The sequence below is a fragment of the Leuresthes tenuis genome, unplaced genomic scaffold, assembly GCF_036924035.1.
Source record: "Leuresthes tenuis unplaced genomic scaffold, fLeuTen1.0.hap1 SCAF_11, whole genome shotgun sequence".
NCBI classification, from domain to species: domain Eukaryota; kingdom Metazoa; phylum Chordata; class Actinopteri; order Atheriniformes; family Atherinopsidae; genus Leuresthes; species Leuresthes tenuis.
The window spans coordinates 16,717,490-16,736,933 of NW_027325365.1; the positions used below are offsets into that span (position 1 = coordinate 16,717,490).

General features: G+C 42.3%; 2 protein-coding genes across 4 annotated transcripts in view; both read left to right on the forward strand.

Annotated features, from left to right (window-relative positions):
• Positions 1-2,665: 2,665 nt before the first annotated feature.
• dele1 (DAP3 binding cell death enhancer 1) lies at positions 2,666-8,658 on the forward strand. 3 transcript variants are annotated; one of them, XM_072395783.1, is made up of 12 exons: positions 2,666-2,878; positions 3,446-3,563; positions 3,946-4,048; positions 4,927-5,071; positions 5,226-5,441; positions 5,546-5,622; positions 5,744-5,831; positions 5,931-6,073; positions 6,503-6,661; positions 7,382-7,474; positions 7,573-7,732; positions 7,810-8,658. In XM_072395783.1, the coding sequence occupies exons 1-12, from the start codon at positions 2,848-2,850 to the stop codon at positions 8,040-8,042; spliced, it is 1,566 nt and encodes a 521-aa protein (XP_072251884.1). In that variant the 5' UTR covers positions 2,666-2,847; the 3' UTR covers positions 8,043-8,658. The 3 variants fall into 3 exon arrangements, with proteins under 3 accessions (XP_072251884.1, XP_072251886.1, XP_072251885.1); XM_072395785.1 differs by having other exon boundaries at positions 7,813-8,658; XM_072395784.1 differs by having other exon boundaries at positions 5,546-5,616; positions 5,741-5,831.
• A 368-nt stretch (positions 8,659-9,026) lies between these two features.
• apbb2a (amyloid beta (A4) precursor protein-binding, family B, member 2a) overlaps positions 9,027-19,444 on the forward strand; it is a 36,981-nt gene continuing 26,563 nt past the window's right edge. The window contains exons 1-8 of the mRNA XM_072395782.1: positions 9,027-9,365; positions 11,722-13,010; positions 13,694-13,902; positions 14,876-15,025; positions 15,692-15,777; positions 15,931-15,991; positions 17,723-17,869; positions 19,000-19,127. Coding sequence (XP_072251883.1) covers positions 9,328-9,365; positions 11,722-13,010; positions 13,694-13,902; positions 14,876-15,025; positions 15,692-15,777; positions 15,931-15,991; positions 17,723-17,869; positions 19,000-19,127 — 2,108 coding nt within the window. The 5' untranslated portion in view covers positions 9,027-9,327. The remainder of the gene's footprint in view (positions 9,366-11,721; positions 13,011-13,693; positions 13,903-14,875; positions 15,026-15,691; positions 15,778-15,930; positions 15,992-17,722; positions 17,870-18,999; positions 19,128-19,444) is intronic.

Sequence of the window (19,444 nt, forward strand, 5' to 3'; positions counted from 1 at the left end):
TGGACTAATTTGGAATTTAATGAATTTGAAGGGATTGGATTATGATTATATTACAAAAAAATTAAATTGTTATTGGCTTGAATTGGGCTGTATCTCTGAGATGTGACATTTTTTTGTGATTTGGCGCTATTTAAAAGAAACTGAATTGAATATACCTCTAACTAGTCCTCTATTAAAATTTTCAATTCAGTGATTTCCATCATTTTGGTCTGTTTAGTTATGAGTGGAGGGAACGAATCCACAAGAAAAAGCCAAGCACCAATTTTTTATAGGTCTGTAAAATTACTACTAGAGCCTTTATATAATAAGAAATATGTATCAATTTTCTCAAACTGTACATTACTGTAGAGCTTTACTGTCACCTTGTGTCTGAAGTGCTCCATTTAAAGTCCTGTCTCTTCAAGGGAGGCCTCCCCAAGGATCAGGTCTCACTGTAAATGCCAAAGTATTTTCTGCTGTGTTTGTGCATTAGAGGACTCGCTGATTTTGTGGACTGCTTATAATGTGAACACCTGGAAAATCTCTGTAAGAAAACCAAGTGTAAGTGCTGTGGACATTTGCAGTTTCGCATGCAACATTTTTGGAACATGTCTGGAAAACTGCAAGGCCTCAATGCCCCTTGATGATCTGAAGACACACAAGATAAATCAAGTTGATCGTAAGTTGGTAGTTCAAAGAAAAAACACATTTACACATTTTTTACATGAATATTTTCTTTATTTATTTACTTTAATCATTACACTGCTCTTTTAATTTAACCTGTGAAATATATGGGAATACTGAGACGTTCTTTACCAAACTTGTATTCATCTTAAAACTTTGCATTCACCTGATTTATTTTTGAGAACACCATCAACAGTGAGGAGTATTTCAAGTAACTCGCTCATCATTTATAATGCACATTTATAATGAATGAGATGCATAGTCAACAGCTATCAGATAAATTTTAAAAAATCCTGAAGAACTATTGTATTGACTTTAGAAAGTACTTATTGGACATCACTTCCTCCAGTCACTCATGGTTTGATTATTACATTTGCTCTCACTAGCCACTATTTCCCTGTGAATAAGTAAGCAGTCCATAAGACTGCAGTGAAAGAAAAATAGTAAAAATGTGCAAAAGTAATAGGATCATATTTTAGAAATTGCTTAGTGCTTCTTACTTTTTAAATTTGCTGAAATGTATGTTGTAACCGCGGACTGAAACATAAGTAAAAACAAACTGCTCAATTAATCAGTGCTGCTGGGACTTTGTTTCCAGCTCAGTTTGATGTTTTCTATACTGCTCTGATAAATCTTGCCTGAGGCAAACATAATTCAGCAGAGCGGGGATCCTGCTAACATCACAAACTACTGCAGGCTATTTGCGTGAGGAGGACCATAAGTGAAAGACATGATGACTGTGTCACCATGGCAACAGGGCAAGGGGTTCATTACTCTTAGTTTGAACTGACTTCACAAGCACTCGTCTCCTCCCTCTTGCCCCCCAGTTAAGCCCCACCATCTGACTGGAAGAGTGTGCAGTTCCAGTAAAGTGTCGGGGCGTGCGTCACAAGTTTGATCAATGGGGAGTGAAAAGAAAAGACAAACCGTCCTGCAAAGTGACTGGTGAGCCCCGAAGGGTTTCCTAAATCAACTCCTCAATCCATAAATGAATCCGACACCACCCTTCTTTTTCCCTATTCACCACATCACTGAGTTGGCACTCTTCTCCTTGGAAACAAACATTAAAGTGTCCTTAGAGGAGTCATGTGTGAGGGAGGTGCTACAGATGTATAAAGTTCAAGCTGATTTTTAATCAGACCTCAAAACAAACGTTTAAAAAAAAACTTAGTTTGACTAACTCATTCAATTGATTATATATTCTTTCACATTTATTGGGGGGGGGGGTTGTTTGTTCTTACATTTGTAAAAAGAAATTGAAATGTCCACTTGTTTATTCACTCATTGGCATCTCTACATGTGGGTCTGCTTTTAAACGTCTATGTGTTACAGTGGAATTAGGGCTGGTCAGACTGGTGAGCTGACAGTAAACATGTTTGTTAACTTGTTCAGTGTGATGCTTCAAGTACTACATGCTTTCTTACCTCTTTGCCCGAGTTACAAGACTGTTTACTCTCTAACTATGCAGAAAAGGACAGGTGTAATTATTTCATGGTCTGCAGCCTTTTTACTCCACTTTCAGGGTTTTGTCACATTTTAATCTGACAAAGCCATACTGTTTAATAGCCCTTGCAACAATAACACTGTGAATACTTTAAAGATTTGTAGACAGATCGTATTTATTCAAATTGTCCTAAGAGCAGTCATTTTCACAAGTTGAAAAAGCAATATTTTTCTGTCTAATCTCAGCAAGGATTCATTTTTTTCCCATCAGTCAAGCACAAAGACCTCCAAAAAATTTATAAAAATCAGGAAATGATAGTGACAAACTGGTTTTCGCTTCCATATGCTTTCAACTGTAAGACCTTACATGGACGGATGTGTGCCTTCCAAATTATGTCATATGAATGATCAAAAATTTGATTGGCGAGGCACATCTTATCTCTGTCAAGGTTAGTCTGGCGCTGTAAAGCTGTATTTCACTGAAGCACCACTGGAGGGCGCATTGATACGGCAATCACCACTTTCTCTAACTTCGGCAATTACGTCACCTGATCTGCTTCCGGGTTGGTCCTCGTCCGACTCAACTCGTGACAGTTCTTATTTAGCGCCTGTCGAACCGCTGGAGGAAAGCACCTCCAGTGGTCCTCTGATGTGGTCTTTTCATGAGGCCGGACTGCGTCTGCTAATAACGTAAACATGCATTTTTGCAGATAACTCTGTAGTTAAAACCCAGGAATAACCATGTGGAGAGTTCAAGGTTTCGTTGGAAGAGGTGAGAGAAACGACTGGTGTTCTCTGCTTTACGCCTGCTATGTACTGTTTATTTATTGAATGATGTGAAATAGACTTATTTGACTTCTTCCCAAGCGATGGGTAAATTGTAGCTGTCTGAAGTGCATGGTTTAAAGCGAATGAAGTAGATTCAGGTCTTAACTCCTCAGCTGCCTCTATCGACAGGTTTATTTTTGCTCCAGTGAAGTTTGCTCCTGTTACAGACTTGGCTGCCGCAGCCCGCTTTCGACCTGTTCATATTAAACTATCCCTGTTTATGGCTTAGCTGCAAAGCTGTGTAACAGACACAACGCTCCGTTACCTCGTAAATTGAAAGAAAGCTATTATTGAAGTGATATAATACAATTGCTAATACAAGCACTACAAAAAAAAGGGGTTGTTTTTTTTCTTCGTGCCCATAACTTAGTAAATCCTTAGCAATTTAGATTACAGGCTACGTTTTGTAGTTCTGATGAAACCAGACTATTTGAGTGTCCCTGTAATTGGAGACTGTACATTTAACGTATTTACTTCTGCTTGTCTCCAACCACCTCCTGCCACCACTCAGTTCTGCATCGATATCATGGCAGCAACACTTTGCGATTGTCCCAGAACCACCATGTGGAAGATGAGGTTATCAACAGCTCTGCTGCCCTCTCCAACACGCGACAGTCCTCTGACAACAGGTATTTCAACACCTCCATCCTTTCTTCTTCACCGTTCAAACTGTGGCCTAAACAATAAAAAGCCTCGAGTGTCAGACAAAAGAAATGTTAAAAAGAAAAAGCCTAAGATGTCCCATTTGGATGACTTAAACTGCCAGCAACACCAGATTCCCTGTCCTTTCCAGTTCATTTACTCCCTCTTTAATCCTGTTTGGTCCTTGCTGCTTCCCTTTCAGTTAGTTGCATCATCCAGAATCTCTTGTGTGTGTTTGTGTGTGTGTGTGTGAAAAGTGTTTGTTAGGGGAAGAGAAGCAAATGCATCTGGCTTAAACAGAATATTCTTACAGTAGACTGGAAATGGAGACGGCTGTTCTTGTACGGTTTTGTTTTTTTTTTGTTGCAGTTCTCAGAGAGAGGACGATGGGGAGAGGAGGAAGAGGCAGAGGACCTTCCAGTTTGGTTATGCTGAGCTCCCACGTTACTCAGCCCTGGATGCTGTGGGATGGGTAGGTCTTGTGTTGTTGCATTTCCAAATATAAATACGTAACCCGGTCGCAAACTGTGACTCGCTGACCATGGCCCTCTTGACTCTCGTTCCCTCATCAGGGGGAAAAGGACATAACCCAAAATTCACCATTAACTACTCCAGCTTAAAGGCAAAAGTTCAGTTGATAGTCTGGCAGTGTTCTCCAGCTGCACGTACAGCAGAGCTGAGCACAGAAAAGCAGCTCAGTTACCTCTGAGTATGAGAGCGCGGACGCAGACAAAGCGCCAGTGATCACACACAGTTTCTATCTTATTGAATCCTCGTCGTATTTTACTGGGAAGAGCTGGTTTTCTGTAAAAACGTGAACACCGGCTACAAAACAGCGGGTGCAGCAATCAGAATAACAGCCAACAAGGTGGTATTCACAGTGAAAACTGATCCCGGTGGGTGGGCTGACTCTTCCAATTCTTTGAATTGGAAAAACTGATATTTCCAAATGGTCAACAATCCTAGCAGTATTGCTTGAGATGATCCTGTCACCCAGGAGCACTCTGCAGACCTGATGGACTCACAGGAGGCTTGATTTTCTGCACTGAACTCAGCTTGTTGTGGGTCTATTTTTGCTGGTTAACTCAAAAGTTGCATTAAAAGCTAATCTATAAGTATTGACAGCAACATCCTCCTCACTTGCTGCCTCTATCATGTGCAACGGGTTCTGTTGAACCGTTCTCCAGTTTAAACTGAAAGCCTTCGGTTGCCTTGGCCCACTGCCTCCCGAGTGTTGTTTTGAAAGAAAGCTCTAAGCCTCAGGTCCGTGTGACACAAAGCTGTGTGCCAGCACCAGGAGTAGCTCATGTGAGACGATCTTGTGATAGTGGAGTTTGTCTTTCTCCACAGGGTGCAGTGGCGGTTCTGTTCATGCAGATTTGCAGGAGAATCCACTCCAGGTTCTCTTCTGCCACTGAGCCCAGTCCGAATCCTGGAACCCTGACAGCTCCCTCAACTCTGCAGAAGTGTGGCTACCGCATCCTGCTGGAGACTTGTGAGTCCTGCTGGCAGCATTTTGTCGTTGGTTTCAATACGTCCACTGAGACAAATGTCTGTCGGCTTGATTTTAACCCCAAACCACTTTCTTTCTTTTTTTTGTAATCGGAATCAAAATCCTGTCGTGTTCTTCTTATATCTGCTCTCTGCAGTATCTAGACGTGATATCCTGCCCAGCGGAAGGAGTGTGTTGTGTCTGCAGGGAGTGTCAGAGAGACAGAACGAAGATCAGCCCTCGGCCCAGAGCAGCAGCAGCAGCAGCAGCACAAACAGTCCTGCTACCAGCATCGAGCAGCACCATCTGACTGCTGACAGCTCCGTCTCTAACCACCAGCAGGAGTCGCTGCTCCAATATTCACCTGAACATGGTTTGTTCTGCGCCAGCCATAGTTATCACATTGTTTTAAAATAGTGGGGGGGGGGGTTTCGTTGTTGGAATGTGACGATAACGTTTTCCCTTCCCGACTCTCAGAGGAATCACTCCTGTCCACGGCCTGTCCTCTGCAGAATGATGCAAACAACTCGGAGAAGAAAAATGAAGAGGTGAAACTGCCTTTTTTTTTTCATTTTAGGGTGAACTTTATTTCAAAGAATACAGCATTTTTTCTGTATCCACACATAGCACTCACTGACTTTTCAGCCCACTTTGATTATTTTGTGTTTCTAGAACTTTTCAAATCAAGAGAGGTTGGCAGAGGCAGCACTTCACCTCAGACAAGTGGGAGAGACCAGTGTTCCCGTTATCCTCAACATCATCGGTAATGACTTGTTGACACGGCAGTGGAGCCCACTTTCATTTCAGAGGGCTTTTTTCAGTGTTTGCGGCCAACGTTTTTATTTCCCTTTTTATCCAACAGGTCTAGAAAGTGCAAAGAGTGAGAACTACGAGGAAGCTTTCGCCTGCTTTCTGGTTGCGGCGCAGCACGGCTACGATAAAGCGCAGTTTAATACGGCCGTGTGCTACGAGAAAGGCAGAGGAGTCGGCAAGGACAAGGAGAAGGTGAGACGGCCGCCGCATTCATTTTTGCTTCAGCTGACATCAATTGACACGAAGGTCAACGAGCTCTTTCAGTGACCGCAGAACATAAAAAGGGTGATAGACTGGATGTAGTCCACATAAACATGGCTAGGGTTTGCACCTGTAACCATCTGTGTGAACGTCGTGCTGAAATCCAGCATGCGTCACATTGTTGGCTCAGTTCAGAAGTTGAACCAAGTTGAAGTGACACCTCTTTAGCTGACCAACAGATGAGGTGTGGCTCACCAAGCCTTTCATCTCACTTTGCACCCTTTGCATTGCTTCTTTAAGCAGCTACTGTCGCCATAGCTTACATTAACTTTTATTGAATGACTTGACAGTACTTTTGTTTTTGGGCCATTTATTTTTTTTAATGTAGTTATTTTTAATAGCTTCTGTTTTCTCTCCAAGGCTCTTCATTATTACAGGCAGGCTGCAGCCAGTGGCCACAAACAAGCTCAGTATCGTTATGCAAAGCTGCTCCTGGCCAGCAGGGGGCACCAGAGCGTGGAGGAGTTGGACACAGTCATTAGCTTGCTTGAAAAAGCTGCTGCAGCAGGGCTCACTGAGGTAAACACTTAAGTCTTCCTGAAAACACTGAGATTTGATTGTAAGTAAGATAATTTAATGTTTTCTTATCCTTTCTCAAAGTTACTTCAGAATCTAGCAACAGACTAGTCTTTTAAACTTGAAAAAAAATGTGTGCATGTCACAGGAGCAGCAGCACAGGCGTATTGCTGCTCAGGGAAGCGTTCGCGCTCGTTCTGTCACACTGCTGCAGCTAAGAGGGATTGTTATCTTTATTAGTAACACCTGTGCTTTTCCTGCTATGACAAAAGGCCTGTTGCACATAACAGTAAAGTCCTAAGGAAGCACTGAAAATAATAGTTTCTTTGAGATTTGTATTTGGTTTTATAGAAGAAAAGCTTGTTTTTTTTTAAATGAATTTCTTAACCCAGTATATAAACCTGATCAATCTGTTTTTCTAGTTTGAGAAATTCAGAAAAAAATGTTAAATCACAGAACTGGTCAACAGAAACAGTATTTTGTTGTTTCCCCTCATCAGAAATGAAACTGTATCAGATCATATTGATTTGTATGTGGACACTAGGACTGAAGCCCGGCTGTCCTTCACATTCTGATTGTCTCGTAGCAACGACCGTTATGACTTTTTGTGACTATTGTCTTTTAAGAGTGAGTGGACTGAAAGTATTACACCTGAGCGCACTTATGAACTGATGTTTGTGCATCCTTTCTGAATCAAGACCACTTCCCGTTTGCCTCCTTCAGGCGCAGATCTGCCTGGCCTCAGTCTACTCTCGAGATCCAGTGAGATATGGTTGCAAGTCAGTCCAGTATCTGAAGATGGCAGCAGAGAGTGGAGTGAGTGCTTTTCTAGATGCTTCCAGACTTCTGTCAATGAGCTCGTCTCAGATCCATGTGAATATCCTTGAACTTTTTTGTTTTGTTTTGGTTCTCAGGATGACTCTGCCTTGCTGTTCTTGGGTCAGTGTTATGAGAGCGGCTTTGGGGTTCAGCAGAACTTGAAAACAGCTGTCAAATTCTACAAACGTGCTGCTCAAGCCGGCAACAAGCGAGCAAAGAGCTTACTCACACCCACAAAAAACGCATACAACAAAGGTAACTACTTGTGTTTTGTTGCCTTTGTGCACTTGTTGCTCATTAAGGGTCATATTTTGATTTTTTTCTCTTTGCAGCAGGAGACGCTGTGATGCGCTCCATCCGTTCAGCTCCGTGCTTCTCTGTGATGGACAGTCGCCTTCAGCAGCCACTGTTCTCTCTGGCCAGTCATCACCCCGCCACTCTTCCTCTCATTCCTCATTCGTGGAGCACCGGGAACCTGAGTTCACCGCCGTCATCGTCCACCATACCTCTCCACCCCCATCCAACACAGACAGGAGCCTGCCGGTGGACTGTAGGGATAGGATAGATGGCAAATGCTAGCACAAACCAAACTGAGGAATGTATTTCAAAGTATGCGTGTAGTTTCATCAAAGGGAAAGGTTGGTGTGTTTACTGTGTGTCTGGGTGAGTGTTAAAAGGTTTTATACTGTGTCAATTATGTGTGTTGATCAGATATATTGTTTTTTTTATGTCTGAAAATATATTTGGCTCAAGCTTTGACAGTATTTTGTGTAGAATCATGGAGGAAGCTTTACATGTTTAGCTTTTAAACACTACATTATTGTTTGTTTTGTTTTTAAAGGAAAATATCTGGGTGCCTTTGTTGGGGATTTTCTCCTTTCTTACATGAATGCAGAATTAATGATGAAAAGAACTATGTCATAGTTTTTTCTCCTGACAGCTACAATGCTAGATTTACACCTCTGAAACTGTGCTTGACATTCAGGCTTTTTTTCAAATCCTACAGTTTGTTTTGTAGTTAAATGATCCAGAACTGTCTCTCAGAGTATAAAAACTACTTCAGAATTACTGCATACTTTATCATCCAACCTGTTAACCAGACATGTCAGTACTGCTTATCGTGCATTGTTAGGATGTTGTACTTGTAAGTGCACATTTTAAAAATAATAAATAGTCCAACACAGCTGTCGATCACATTGTCATTCTTGTTGAAATAGGGAATGCATTTACACTCGTGTTATTCAAGCAGTTCTAAAGTGTAATGTCGATGCTTTCCATACTTATGAGAATATTATTAGTTTTTGACCAAAAACAGGAAGTTCCTTTGTGTTTAAGAGTCGGGTATCCTTACAGTGTGGCACTCTAATCCAGCCATGTGTCACCAGCCGACTGCATGACGTAACAGCCCGATGATGTGTGATTTCATTACCTGAGTTGCAAAATAACACCGGTAGATTTATTATGGTTGCGTCTCCTCTGTGATCCGAGCGTCCTACGTCCGTGGCTCTGATTGGTCGACTGGGTTCAGCGCTCCACAGCGCCGCGCCACTCCGGGATAGTCTGGCGCAGAGAAAAAGCGTAAGTCGGCCGCCAGCAGAGAGCACCAAGCCGCGGGCAGGGAGGGTGGCAAATGCTGTGATGTGATCTGATACGGGTGGCCGGCTGCAGGTACGGGCGGACTGGCTCTTAAAAGCAGCCTTTGACTTCGGCCCTGCTCACTTTATCCTGTGTGTTGTCGAAGGGAGGCGCAGAAGCTGAACGAAGCGGTGAGTGGATGTAAATAGATGCTCTTGATGGGATGCGCTCCCCTCCCAGTGCGGCGGTGATGGGGCTGGAGGGAGAGGTACCGGATGCTAAAGATTTACTGCGTCTGTTCACATATAGACAGGTATTGCACAATTATGCCAATTCCACTTATGGATCCTTGGCGTTTTGACGGATTTGGTAGGATAAAGCTGTTTCTGGCATGTTATCGAGGGAGTTTATGGAGGCAGCAAGAAACGCGAGGCTAGAATACTCCACCCATGACATCATCGACTTTTCCAAGTTAATTTTCTCCTCTGCCTCTGCTTTCATCTGTTGCATTCGTTTCCAACAGAAGTAGGAGCTGCTGTTAAGTGCATTATAAATTGATCCTGTGGTTTACTGTGACACATTCAGATCTCTGCCAGTATTTGTAAATAGACAAATGACTAATCTGCAAAGCATATTTTTTATTTTATTTGAAGTCATAAGAAAATACCTGAAATGCTTGTTTCTAAGCTAGGTGTGCAAAATGGGCAAGTATTCTAAGCATCCAGAGCAGATAAGAAGCCTGTTCTGACATCTTGCTCCAGAAATAGAGGGGACATTGTATTTTGTCTGTCAACAACTTTTATTTTATTTATTATTTTTCATGACTAATGTGAAATTCACTTATTGTTTAACTGAAGATGTGAATTGTTACAAGAGGCAAGGCAGTGCACCCAAGCAAGTCAAACAATAGGATAAGAAACTATTAGACTGAGGCTCGAGGATGCATGTTTCTGCTCTTTTTGACCAGCTGGTAAAATCTTGTGCACTTCCTGAGTGACCTCAGCTATTATGCTACACAACAGACTTATTGTACATAACTACTGCTTTGTGTTGGCTGTGTCCAACTGTCCTGCAAACTGCTGTGTCATTCCCCTCGCTTTCTCCCTCTAATAACCGTCCTTTCTCCTCCACACTCCCCCCCGCATCCTCCCTCTGCCCCAGTTTGCCCAACTAGCAGAGACCTGGCTGTGTTGTAGGTGGGGAGTTAGAAAAGGCTGTTATCTCTGTCTCGATTATCCAGATTGTCTGTATCTCAGACAAAATGTGGAGTTGAAAAACTGTTTTCTAATCACTGTTTGGAAGTTTTTTCACCATTGATTTTAGAAATGGGGGGTGGGGGGGTGAATCTCATCTTCATTTTCATCTTCAGAGGTATGATCTGTGGCTCACTTATATCTCCAAAATATTTAGATCATTTAAGACTTTTGGTCCTTTTGTTGAAGTCCCTGAAAAGATTCTAGTAAAAGTATTTTAGCCTAAAACCAAGAGTGCCATCTATTAAGGTGATGTCATACAATTTGCATTTGAATGACAATGAAAATGAGCTCTCCTGATGGATGAAAAATGTAATTCTGATGAGACAGGACAGTTCAGTGCAGGTAGTTTGTACCTGTTGTCACCTTGCATGAGTCACAGGCCTGGGGATGAGGGCACATTCAGCACAAACTGGTTGTTGTCTGGCTCAGGGACAGGGGCAACATGACTGCCACCCAGGTAGAGGAGAGTGGATAGAGGCCCCGCATGGACAAAGTGCAGAGTCCAGGGATTCTTCTCGCTATAAAATTCTGCCTCTGTATTTTCCCAAGATCGTATCATGCTTTGAAATCTGCTGGGTTTGAGTTTTCCATATCTCTGAGAAAAAAGGCTGATGATGACTGCAGCAAAGTGTGAGGCATGTTTTTTTTTTTTTTTGTGAGTTGGTGTGAGGACGTTTATACATTAATTTGAAAAAAAAAAAAGTCCCCCACCGGGGATGAATTAAGTATTTTCTATTCTATTTTGTTCTATTCTAATGCTTGTGAGTCTACCTGCTGTCCAAAGGGCTGTATCCTAATTTATTATGATGCAATCCACATACTATTTGTGTCACATTTTTGGATCAGAATGATTTTCTGCCGCTCCCTTTGTTGCTCCCTCCAGCATCACAGAGCTGATCCACCCAGAGATAAAAGAGATACGTCTAGCTAGTTAGCACGAGCTGGCTGCCACTTCTCCTCCCAGCAGACCAGCTTACTCATCGGCTCACGCTTTGAAAGTCAGTCCTGGTTGAATACCTCAAGGATCTGACTCATTCCCAATATCATGCAAATGCGATCCAGCTTCATGACTTTGATGCAGTTTTCTTTTATACCTACAGTGACACCTCATGTGTAAAAGGGTGTGAGGATGGAAAAGAATCTGCACCCCAGTGAGAGATTTGCTGAACACCTTTGAGGCTGGTTGAGCTGCAGCTAGTGAGATGTTTCAGTGAAGACATCAGATAAGAGGGCACATTGCTGGACATTTGAAACTTTAAAATGTATGCATATATGTATGCAAATTTAAATATGATGATGTCACCCGATTTGCCTTCTTCAAATCTTGTATAAAACACCATATAAATCAGGCTTGTGCTGCATTATTAGGTGATTGTTGTATGTCTTCTGACTGAGAATCTCTTCTCCCATCAGCTCCATCCTTGTGGTGTATTTCCAGTCAGCCATGATGTCGGTACAAACCCCTCCCCTTTCACGCTCTGGCTCCTCCCCCTCAACTGGAGGTCTTGCCAGTCGTAGCAGTCCATCCACCACCCCTCCCACTTCCCTCAGCCTTCGCTCATCATATAACCAGATGCTTGGCCGTGATGTCATCAAGGAGTCCATGGAAACTGGAAGTTCAGCCACCTTACCAAAGAGTCGTCAAAGGTACACGATGACCAGTGTGCGGAGCGTCATGGGGATAAGTGACAACCTGGCTTTGTCCTTTAAAAACCAACCCATAACCAGAGGTAAGGGCCTCCCAACAAAGTCCTCCTCCAGCTCTGCCCTCTACTCCTCCTCCTCCTCCTCACTGTTTAACACAACTAACCCCAAACTGGCCAAGAATGGGGCCAACCTGCAGAGACGAGCTGAGAGCCAGCAGCTCGAGCTGAGCAGAGCCAATACAGTGGATAAAATTCACAATGATCTCATCAATAATCCAAGTTCAGACTGGCTGGAGTTTGGAAAAGACAACTCTCAGCTGCCTCCGTTTCGTAGAAGGACCAAGAGCTTCTTGGAGTACCATGGCAAAGGCTGGGATCTGGACTCCGGCTGTGGAAACAAAGAGGAAAAGGAAGATAAGAAGCAGCAGCCTTCCTCAGAGAAGGAGCAGGCCAGCCCTGCCAAAGAGATAGAGAGCCAGAAGGAGGAGAAGCACAGCAGCATGCAGACCTGCCAGGAGGAGAAGGAAGATGTAAAGCCTGTGGTGGAGGAAGACGAAGAGGAAGATGATCCCACCCCAACACCAAGACAACCCCTGCTCCCAGTGGTGGTTGAAGCCCCTCTTTCATCCACCTCTTCCTCTTCTACCAACAGCCCGGAGTGGGTGCTAGATAACCACAACCTTGCCCCGAACCAAGTTCCAGCAAAGGTCAGAGAGGAGCTCTGTGCCCCAGTTCAGGCTACTCCACGTAGTCCTGCAAAGCCCCCTCGAAGCTCTCAGCCCCGAGTGATCAAAGTGGAGCTGCACCCCAACAACGAGAACCAGTTTTTGCAGCAGTACCCACCATCTTCCCCTAAACAAGCCCGAGCTACAGAAAGAAACACCCCAATCCGGACCCGGACTCCTCCTCCCCTGCCAGATCCTGAGCCAGAGAGTGGTCTCCCTAAAGTGGGCTTAAGAATGGATATGACTCCTGACACTCCATCAGAAGATGAAGACTCCAGCTGGACCACCCTGTCCCAGGAAACACCCTCCCCACAGACTCCACAGGAGACAGGTTGGATTTATGTGTTCATCCTTTTATCTGATCTTTTTTCTTTTCATGCATATGTGTGTCAGCCTTTAATCACATCTCCATTACCCCCTCCTTCCATTCCCTATCGCTCTATCTTTCTGTCTCCCACAGACTGTCTGACATTTTTCAAAAAGCCTTTTCTAAAGCAAGTATATCACTCCAGCAATACTGCTGGAACTTTTAAGGCTCCCATGTGCAACCTTATGGTGCAGAGAGTAATTATGATGGAGAGAAGTATAGGACACTGCAGAGGACAGGGTGTGAATGGAAAGACGAAAAGGAAAGCAGAGGAAGCAGATGTGGTTTTATGAGAGATGAGTGATTGTCAGGCATGTATGTTGAAGTGATAGTTAGACAATGTGAGGGTACAGAGAAATATAAAGCGTAAGGAGGCCATGAGAGAGAGGAAGGAGGAGAGATTGTTGCCCACTGGGTCTTACCACAGGGGATGAGCCCAGGAGTTGCTATGACAACAGAAACTAAGTAGGAACAGACTGACCATCACTGAAATTTACCCTGTCAACCCTTATTTGTGCTTGTGGCATTTTGTCTGTGTGTATGTCATGATCATATGTGTCTTTACGTAACCTGCCTGTGCACATCATGTATGTTTGTGATACGCTCATGAAGACTATGTGTAACCACGTATCCCTGCCAACCATCAGCAGATGTATGGATTGAAGGGGACCTACCCCCAGGCTGGCGGGAGATCTCAGACTCGTCAGAAGTCTATTTCTGGCATGTTCCCACCGGCACTACACAGTATGACCGACCTGTTGCCTCCAGCAACCAACACAACCCCTCCAGCAACGAGGCAGGCACTGAGCATGACACACAAAAGGACACACAGGAGTCGCTTAAGCTACCGAATGAGGTGAGAAGACCTATAAACCTAACACACCTTGTTGTGAAAACAAATGGTGTTTATATTTGAAAAGCCCATAGAATGCTCATTGAAATGTTCGTCACGTAAAACAGGTTTCTCACACGTTCCTATTGTTGCAGTGGTTCTTATCATCTTTATGTACATTGCTGTAACACATTTTATCACCTCTGCCCAAGAGAATATGTTATTATGTTAAAGAGCCTCTCTCAAATGGCATGGTGTGCTCTCATTGGTCAGCTGAAAGGTCAAAATTGGTGGATTTTGAGCCAGCTGTTCTGTCTTTGAGGTTTGCCAAACTAGGGAAGTATTGTGAAAATGTGTCACAGTGATGTAGACGAGAGAGGGGGAAATTTTCAGGAAGAACTGTAGTGTTTTCTGAGGGAGAGGAGTGGACTTTGTAACTTTGCAGACCTTTTACAGAGAGCATGAATAAAAAGCTGTGTAGCACAACAAATGGAAGGAAAACCCCAAAAAGCATTACATGTCCTCTTCAAGTTTATGACTAAAAAGTATATCAAGGTTCTACAGAGTGACTCTCTTTAAAAAATATTGTCTGATGTCAGCATTGTCATTCTTGTGGGAATATACTTTCTAATTCTGCTGAATATTAACGATAACTGCGTTACCGTGGTAAGCAAACAGATGTGTTCGTCCTTTAAAAAGACAGAAATGTTGCATTAATTCATGGCAACAAGTAAATGCTCTGTGTAACAGACACTTACACATCTACAGCTCTCCTCATGAATTTCTTTTTCATTTCGAGCTGCTGATGAACAGTGAGATGCAACTTAAAGCTCTGAAAAAGCTCATTAGAACTGGAGTTAAATTGGTTCAACATCATTATGTAAAAGATCGAGGCTGCTGGTTATCCCTGCTGAATCCTGTCTTTCTGACCTTCTCCATGTGTCTCTCATCCTGCATCCTTCTGTCTTCCTTTTTCACCTGTCTTTCTCTTTCACAGCGCCCCAGCAGCCTGATATCCGACAGCTCAGTGGAGCCAGTGCCCTCCCCCTCTGGCTCCTCCCCCTCCCCTTCATCCTCCCCCTCCACACCCTCCAAAGTCATGACTTCTCCTGGACAAATTCTCAACACCACCACCTGCACAGCCACCGTAGGTCACCTTTTTTTTTTCGTGCTCTCTTCTTGAAAGTGTCTCCCCCTGCTGACATGAAAATGAAATGAGATTAAATGAAAAAATACTTAATTTATCCCAAAAAGGATAAATGACGTATTTAAGTGCATTCAAGTTTTTGTCATATTTCAAGGGTTTCATTTACTAATATTGCCATGAATGTTAACATGAAATTTAAAGGAAAACTCTTGTTTTGGTTTTGCCATTTATCATTTTGTTTTTAACATCAAAACCTAAAACCATTATATTCCCCTTAATAAGTTAATTGTCATCACAAATAATCAAGAGTCAGTCCACTGTATATATTCTAATTAATATTGACATTGGTGGCGTCAGGTTGCTACAAAATCTAGGAAGCATTATTTGATCATGCTGTGAATACATATCCGTTGTCACGGCAGCAGTTTTTAAATGGAAGCTGCCACTAATCTCTGCTTGTGTTTGTCATGCGGTGCATATATGATAAAGATGAAAATTTCACAATTTGAATTAAAACAAGTGGTATCCTTTCCAATTATCGCAGTGTAAATACTGTAAGATCAAAAATGTTTTTTTTAAGATTGATGTCAGAATATAAACTTTTTAACCACCACTAGTTATATCCCCAGTCGCTAAGTAACTGTCTGCCTGCCTCTTCTCCTCAAGGAGCTGAAGGACTATCCGGTCTATCCAGATCCGAGTCTAAAAGCATTTGAAGGAGCTACCCTCCGCTATGCCTCTCTTAAGCTCAAGTAAGATTCACAGGCAGACATAAGAAGCATTTTTAATGCATTTTTTTTTTTTTCAAATTATCCACCATGTTAGTGTTGCAGCACCTAACACATTGAATATTTTTCTATATTCAAAGCTTGACTTTATTTATGATGCTTGATGTTTCCCTGTAGCCCTGCAGCCCAGCTGGAGACAGTGGACCTCAACAGCACATTCTCTGATCCAGAGGCAATGGTAACCCCATAGCTACAATGCATAAAAACATCATCGGACAAGGGGTCTAAAGTATATGTCAAATCTTGAAACTGGTATGATTGCCAGCAATATGTTTTTGAAAACTTTGGACAGGATGACCAAAAGGCTGGAAAAGTTGTGTTATGCAAAAAGAAAATCAAGGAGGAGTTTGTTAATTAAGTTAATTAAGTAGTTAAGGAGTGTTCCTTAACTACTTAAGCTAACTGTAAACTCACCAGTAACATGGTGAGTATTAAAAATGCATATATGAAGTAAATACAGGAAGGGGTTCACTCCACTGTGAAAGACTACATTGGCAAGAAATGAACCAGTGTTGAATGGCTCTGATTTTAGGGGTCTCAGGCAGACCTGCATTCGCATATTGTGCCTCTTACATGCAATTCTATGATAAAATCAGTATAGGGGGTCATAATGAGAATTTACTTCAAATCTTGGTTCAGCAACTAGTTAAATTGAAAAATATTTTAAGCCAGAATGGTGAGATTTACATTTGATCTCTTAAGCTTGCACCACCATCATTATTTGTATTTTATGCTTTGCATGACTTTGGACTGATTATTAAAATAAAACTTTTTATTCCTCCATAACACAGAATACCACGTATAAATCACTAAGTGGCAACATTTATAAGATGATGATCAGCCCTCCCGCGAACCTTTTGAATGTTAATAAAAGGGAGTCACCAGGCTTTGTTTGCAATGATGCAATGTACCTCCTCACTTCCTCTCCTGGTTACTTCTTTTTTTTTGTTGCAGTGCCACTTAGCGGTCACATGGTGAACAGAGCTGTTCACAGACACTGTTATTTCAGCTGCCCCCCTGTGGAAGAACACCATATAGCCAGAAGACAGGAGACATGATCACTATTAATGATGGAGCTGATAGATGAATAAGATCATGAAAGGAGAAGCTACATGTCCTACATAAACGTAGGGGAAGAAAAGAATGAAGGGACTAAATATTTTGTCAGAGCAATACATAATTTTAGTGAGGCCACAACAAAGATCGGGAATATGGGAGTTGAATGGAAATTGTCCAGTTCACTCAAATTTGTGCACAAAGAGGAGGCAAACAAAGGCAAATGTTGCATCATATTGATTTCTCAAAACCAAAAAATATAATTGACATTTTCTTGTCAATCCATGTTATTGTCTGTTGTATTTTATTTTTTTATTAATTATATGATTATAGTCACCAAAGTAAGTGGTCAGATCTTGGATTATGGCAACCATCAACAATGATATGGCTGGAAACATGAACAGTTACGGTCATCAGACAGGTTTTATAATAAACCTCATCATCAGTAAATCCTGTACAAAGATGATCACTCAGAATATTGAGCGAACATGATGAGCAACACAATACAGTGGCTGTACCAACACACACTCACACAAACTAGTTTTTCTAACTTATGGTGATTCACCATGGATACTTTACATTCCTCAGCCCCTCACCCTAACCTTCACCATCACAGCTGATTGTCTAATCCTAAACTTTACTGTAAACCTACCCATAGCCTAATTCTAACCCTACCCATGAAACCAAGTACCATCTCTCAAAAATCCCCTTAATAATGGAGGGCTTAACATTTTGGCCTCATGAATATTGTCAAACCCCACAAGGGCCTGCGATGAAAAAACAACTGATTGATACTTGGAGGAGAGAGCTTAGGAAAGGATACAGAGATAATCAAAGTGTGTGTCACTCTCAGTCATTTCCAGTGCGATCTCTGGGCTGGGTGGAGATGGCAGAACAGGACCTGTGCGAGGGGAGGAGCAGCGTGGCCGTCCACCACTGTATCAGACAGCTGTCCTACTGCAGGAGGGACATACGGGACTCAGCCGGAGTCTGGGGAGAGGTCAGTGTGTCAACAACATGGCTTCCCACATTCTTCATGCCCCAGAAAGGCATGATTGAATTTTTCACTTGAAACATATCTGTGACTGCACCTTATAGATATGATGTTGACGTATTTTTATTCCGGGCTGGTAGAAATCTAAAGAGATTCCAGATATTTAAAGATTCTTGCTTGTATTTTTCAGAAGTCTGAAGTACTGTTAAAGAAAACATGACATCACAAAACCACAACTTTTTTACGTGTTTTATTTTCTAAAATGCTGCCCTCTCTGAAAAGTGTTTCAGTTTTTTTTTTCCAATGTTTTGTGTTTTTGTTTGTTGTCCTTGTATTTTTCCTCCTTGTCTTTTGTTGTGTTTTTCACCTCGGGGGCCTCAGTACTGAAGAGATGAAACTATATCTGCTTTTTAACTTGCTTCCCTCTCTCGTGTCTCTTCTTCACATCCCAGCTCCCTCTGGCAAGGAAGTGAGAGAAGCACCACCTTCTCCTTTTGTTCTTTTTCGCCCTGAGGTGCATTTAAGGGGCTCATAGATCCTCATGATAGCAGAAGGGGAATGAGAGAGGAGAAGATGTTAGGAATCACAAGTTAGGATAATGAAAAGCTTAAACGTTTTTATCCATCCATTAGTCACTTTGTCCTGTATAGCCCACCTGCTCTAAATGTGAATTTGCCCTAATTAATATTATCATCACTCTTATATTGGCCAAGCTAAAGTAGAGGGACAGAAGGAAATTTATTAATCAAACGTATTAATCAATCAAAGCCCGCACAGCCAGGATGACAAACAGCTTCTTTCCCAGGGCCATCAGAACTCTAAACACTCATAAACTGCCTTAAGTTTGTTAAACCAATCGGCAAATTCCACAACAAAACATGTGTGTGCGCATGCGTGTGTGAATGCAAAATGGAACAGCACTTCAGGCCTTTTGTTTATTGTATATTTATTATTTTCAAGTATATATAAGCACAATTTGGAGATGCAGCTTAATTTAGTTGTATTTCTGTGCAATGACACTGAAACTCTCTATTCTATTCAATAACTTTTATTGCAAATCTATTATTTAATGATTCCACAACCCCGTCCTGCTTTTGAACCACAGCTCAAGTATGTCCCTGTTTGTTTTTCTACAGGGCAAAGGGATGCTTTTAGTGCTTCAGGATCGCATGTTAACCTTGATTGATCCAGATGATCGCAGCTTGCTTCACTCTCAGCCAATCAGCAGCATCCGTGTCTGGGGCGTCGGACGAGACCATGACAGGTAGGAGGACTTTACAGATATCCCTTTTCTTCAAAGGTGCCTTGTTCAAGATCCAAACACAAGACTGTACAGTGAAATGAATCAGAAATGGGATTGAAAATAGTTTTGAATGCATAATCAAGTCTTCCTTGAGGATGGATTCAGCAGCCCCACGGCCTGAGGACAGAAACTGCTCTGAAGTCTGTCGGTACAGCAGAAGATATTTTTGTAAGTCTCATCAGAGTGCAGCTGTGGGTGTGATGTCTGTTGTGTTTTAGTAACCTTTGGATTCTCTGAATAAGTACAGCTGTCTTTGAGCTTTCTTAGCATGTTTGGGG

Bases quoted from the DNA above. Each gene is read 5' to 3' on its own strand.
- dele1 (XM_072395783.1), top strand. From the start codon at position 2,848: ATGTGGAGAGTTCAAGGTTTCGTTGGAAGAG. The intron at 5,072-5,225 runs GTGAGTCCTGCT...TGCTCTCTGCAG, and splicing joins CCGCATCCTGCTGGAGACTT to TATCTAGACGTGATATCCTG. The intron at 6,074-6,502 runs GTGAGACGGCCG...TTTCTCTCCAAG, and splicing joins TCGGCAAGGACAAGGAGAAG to GCTCTTCATTATTACAGGCA.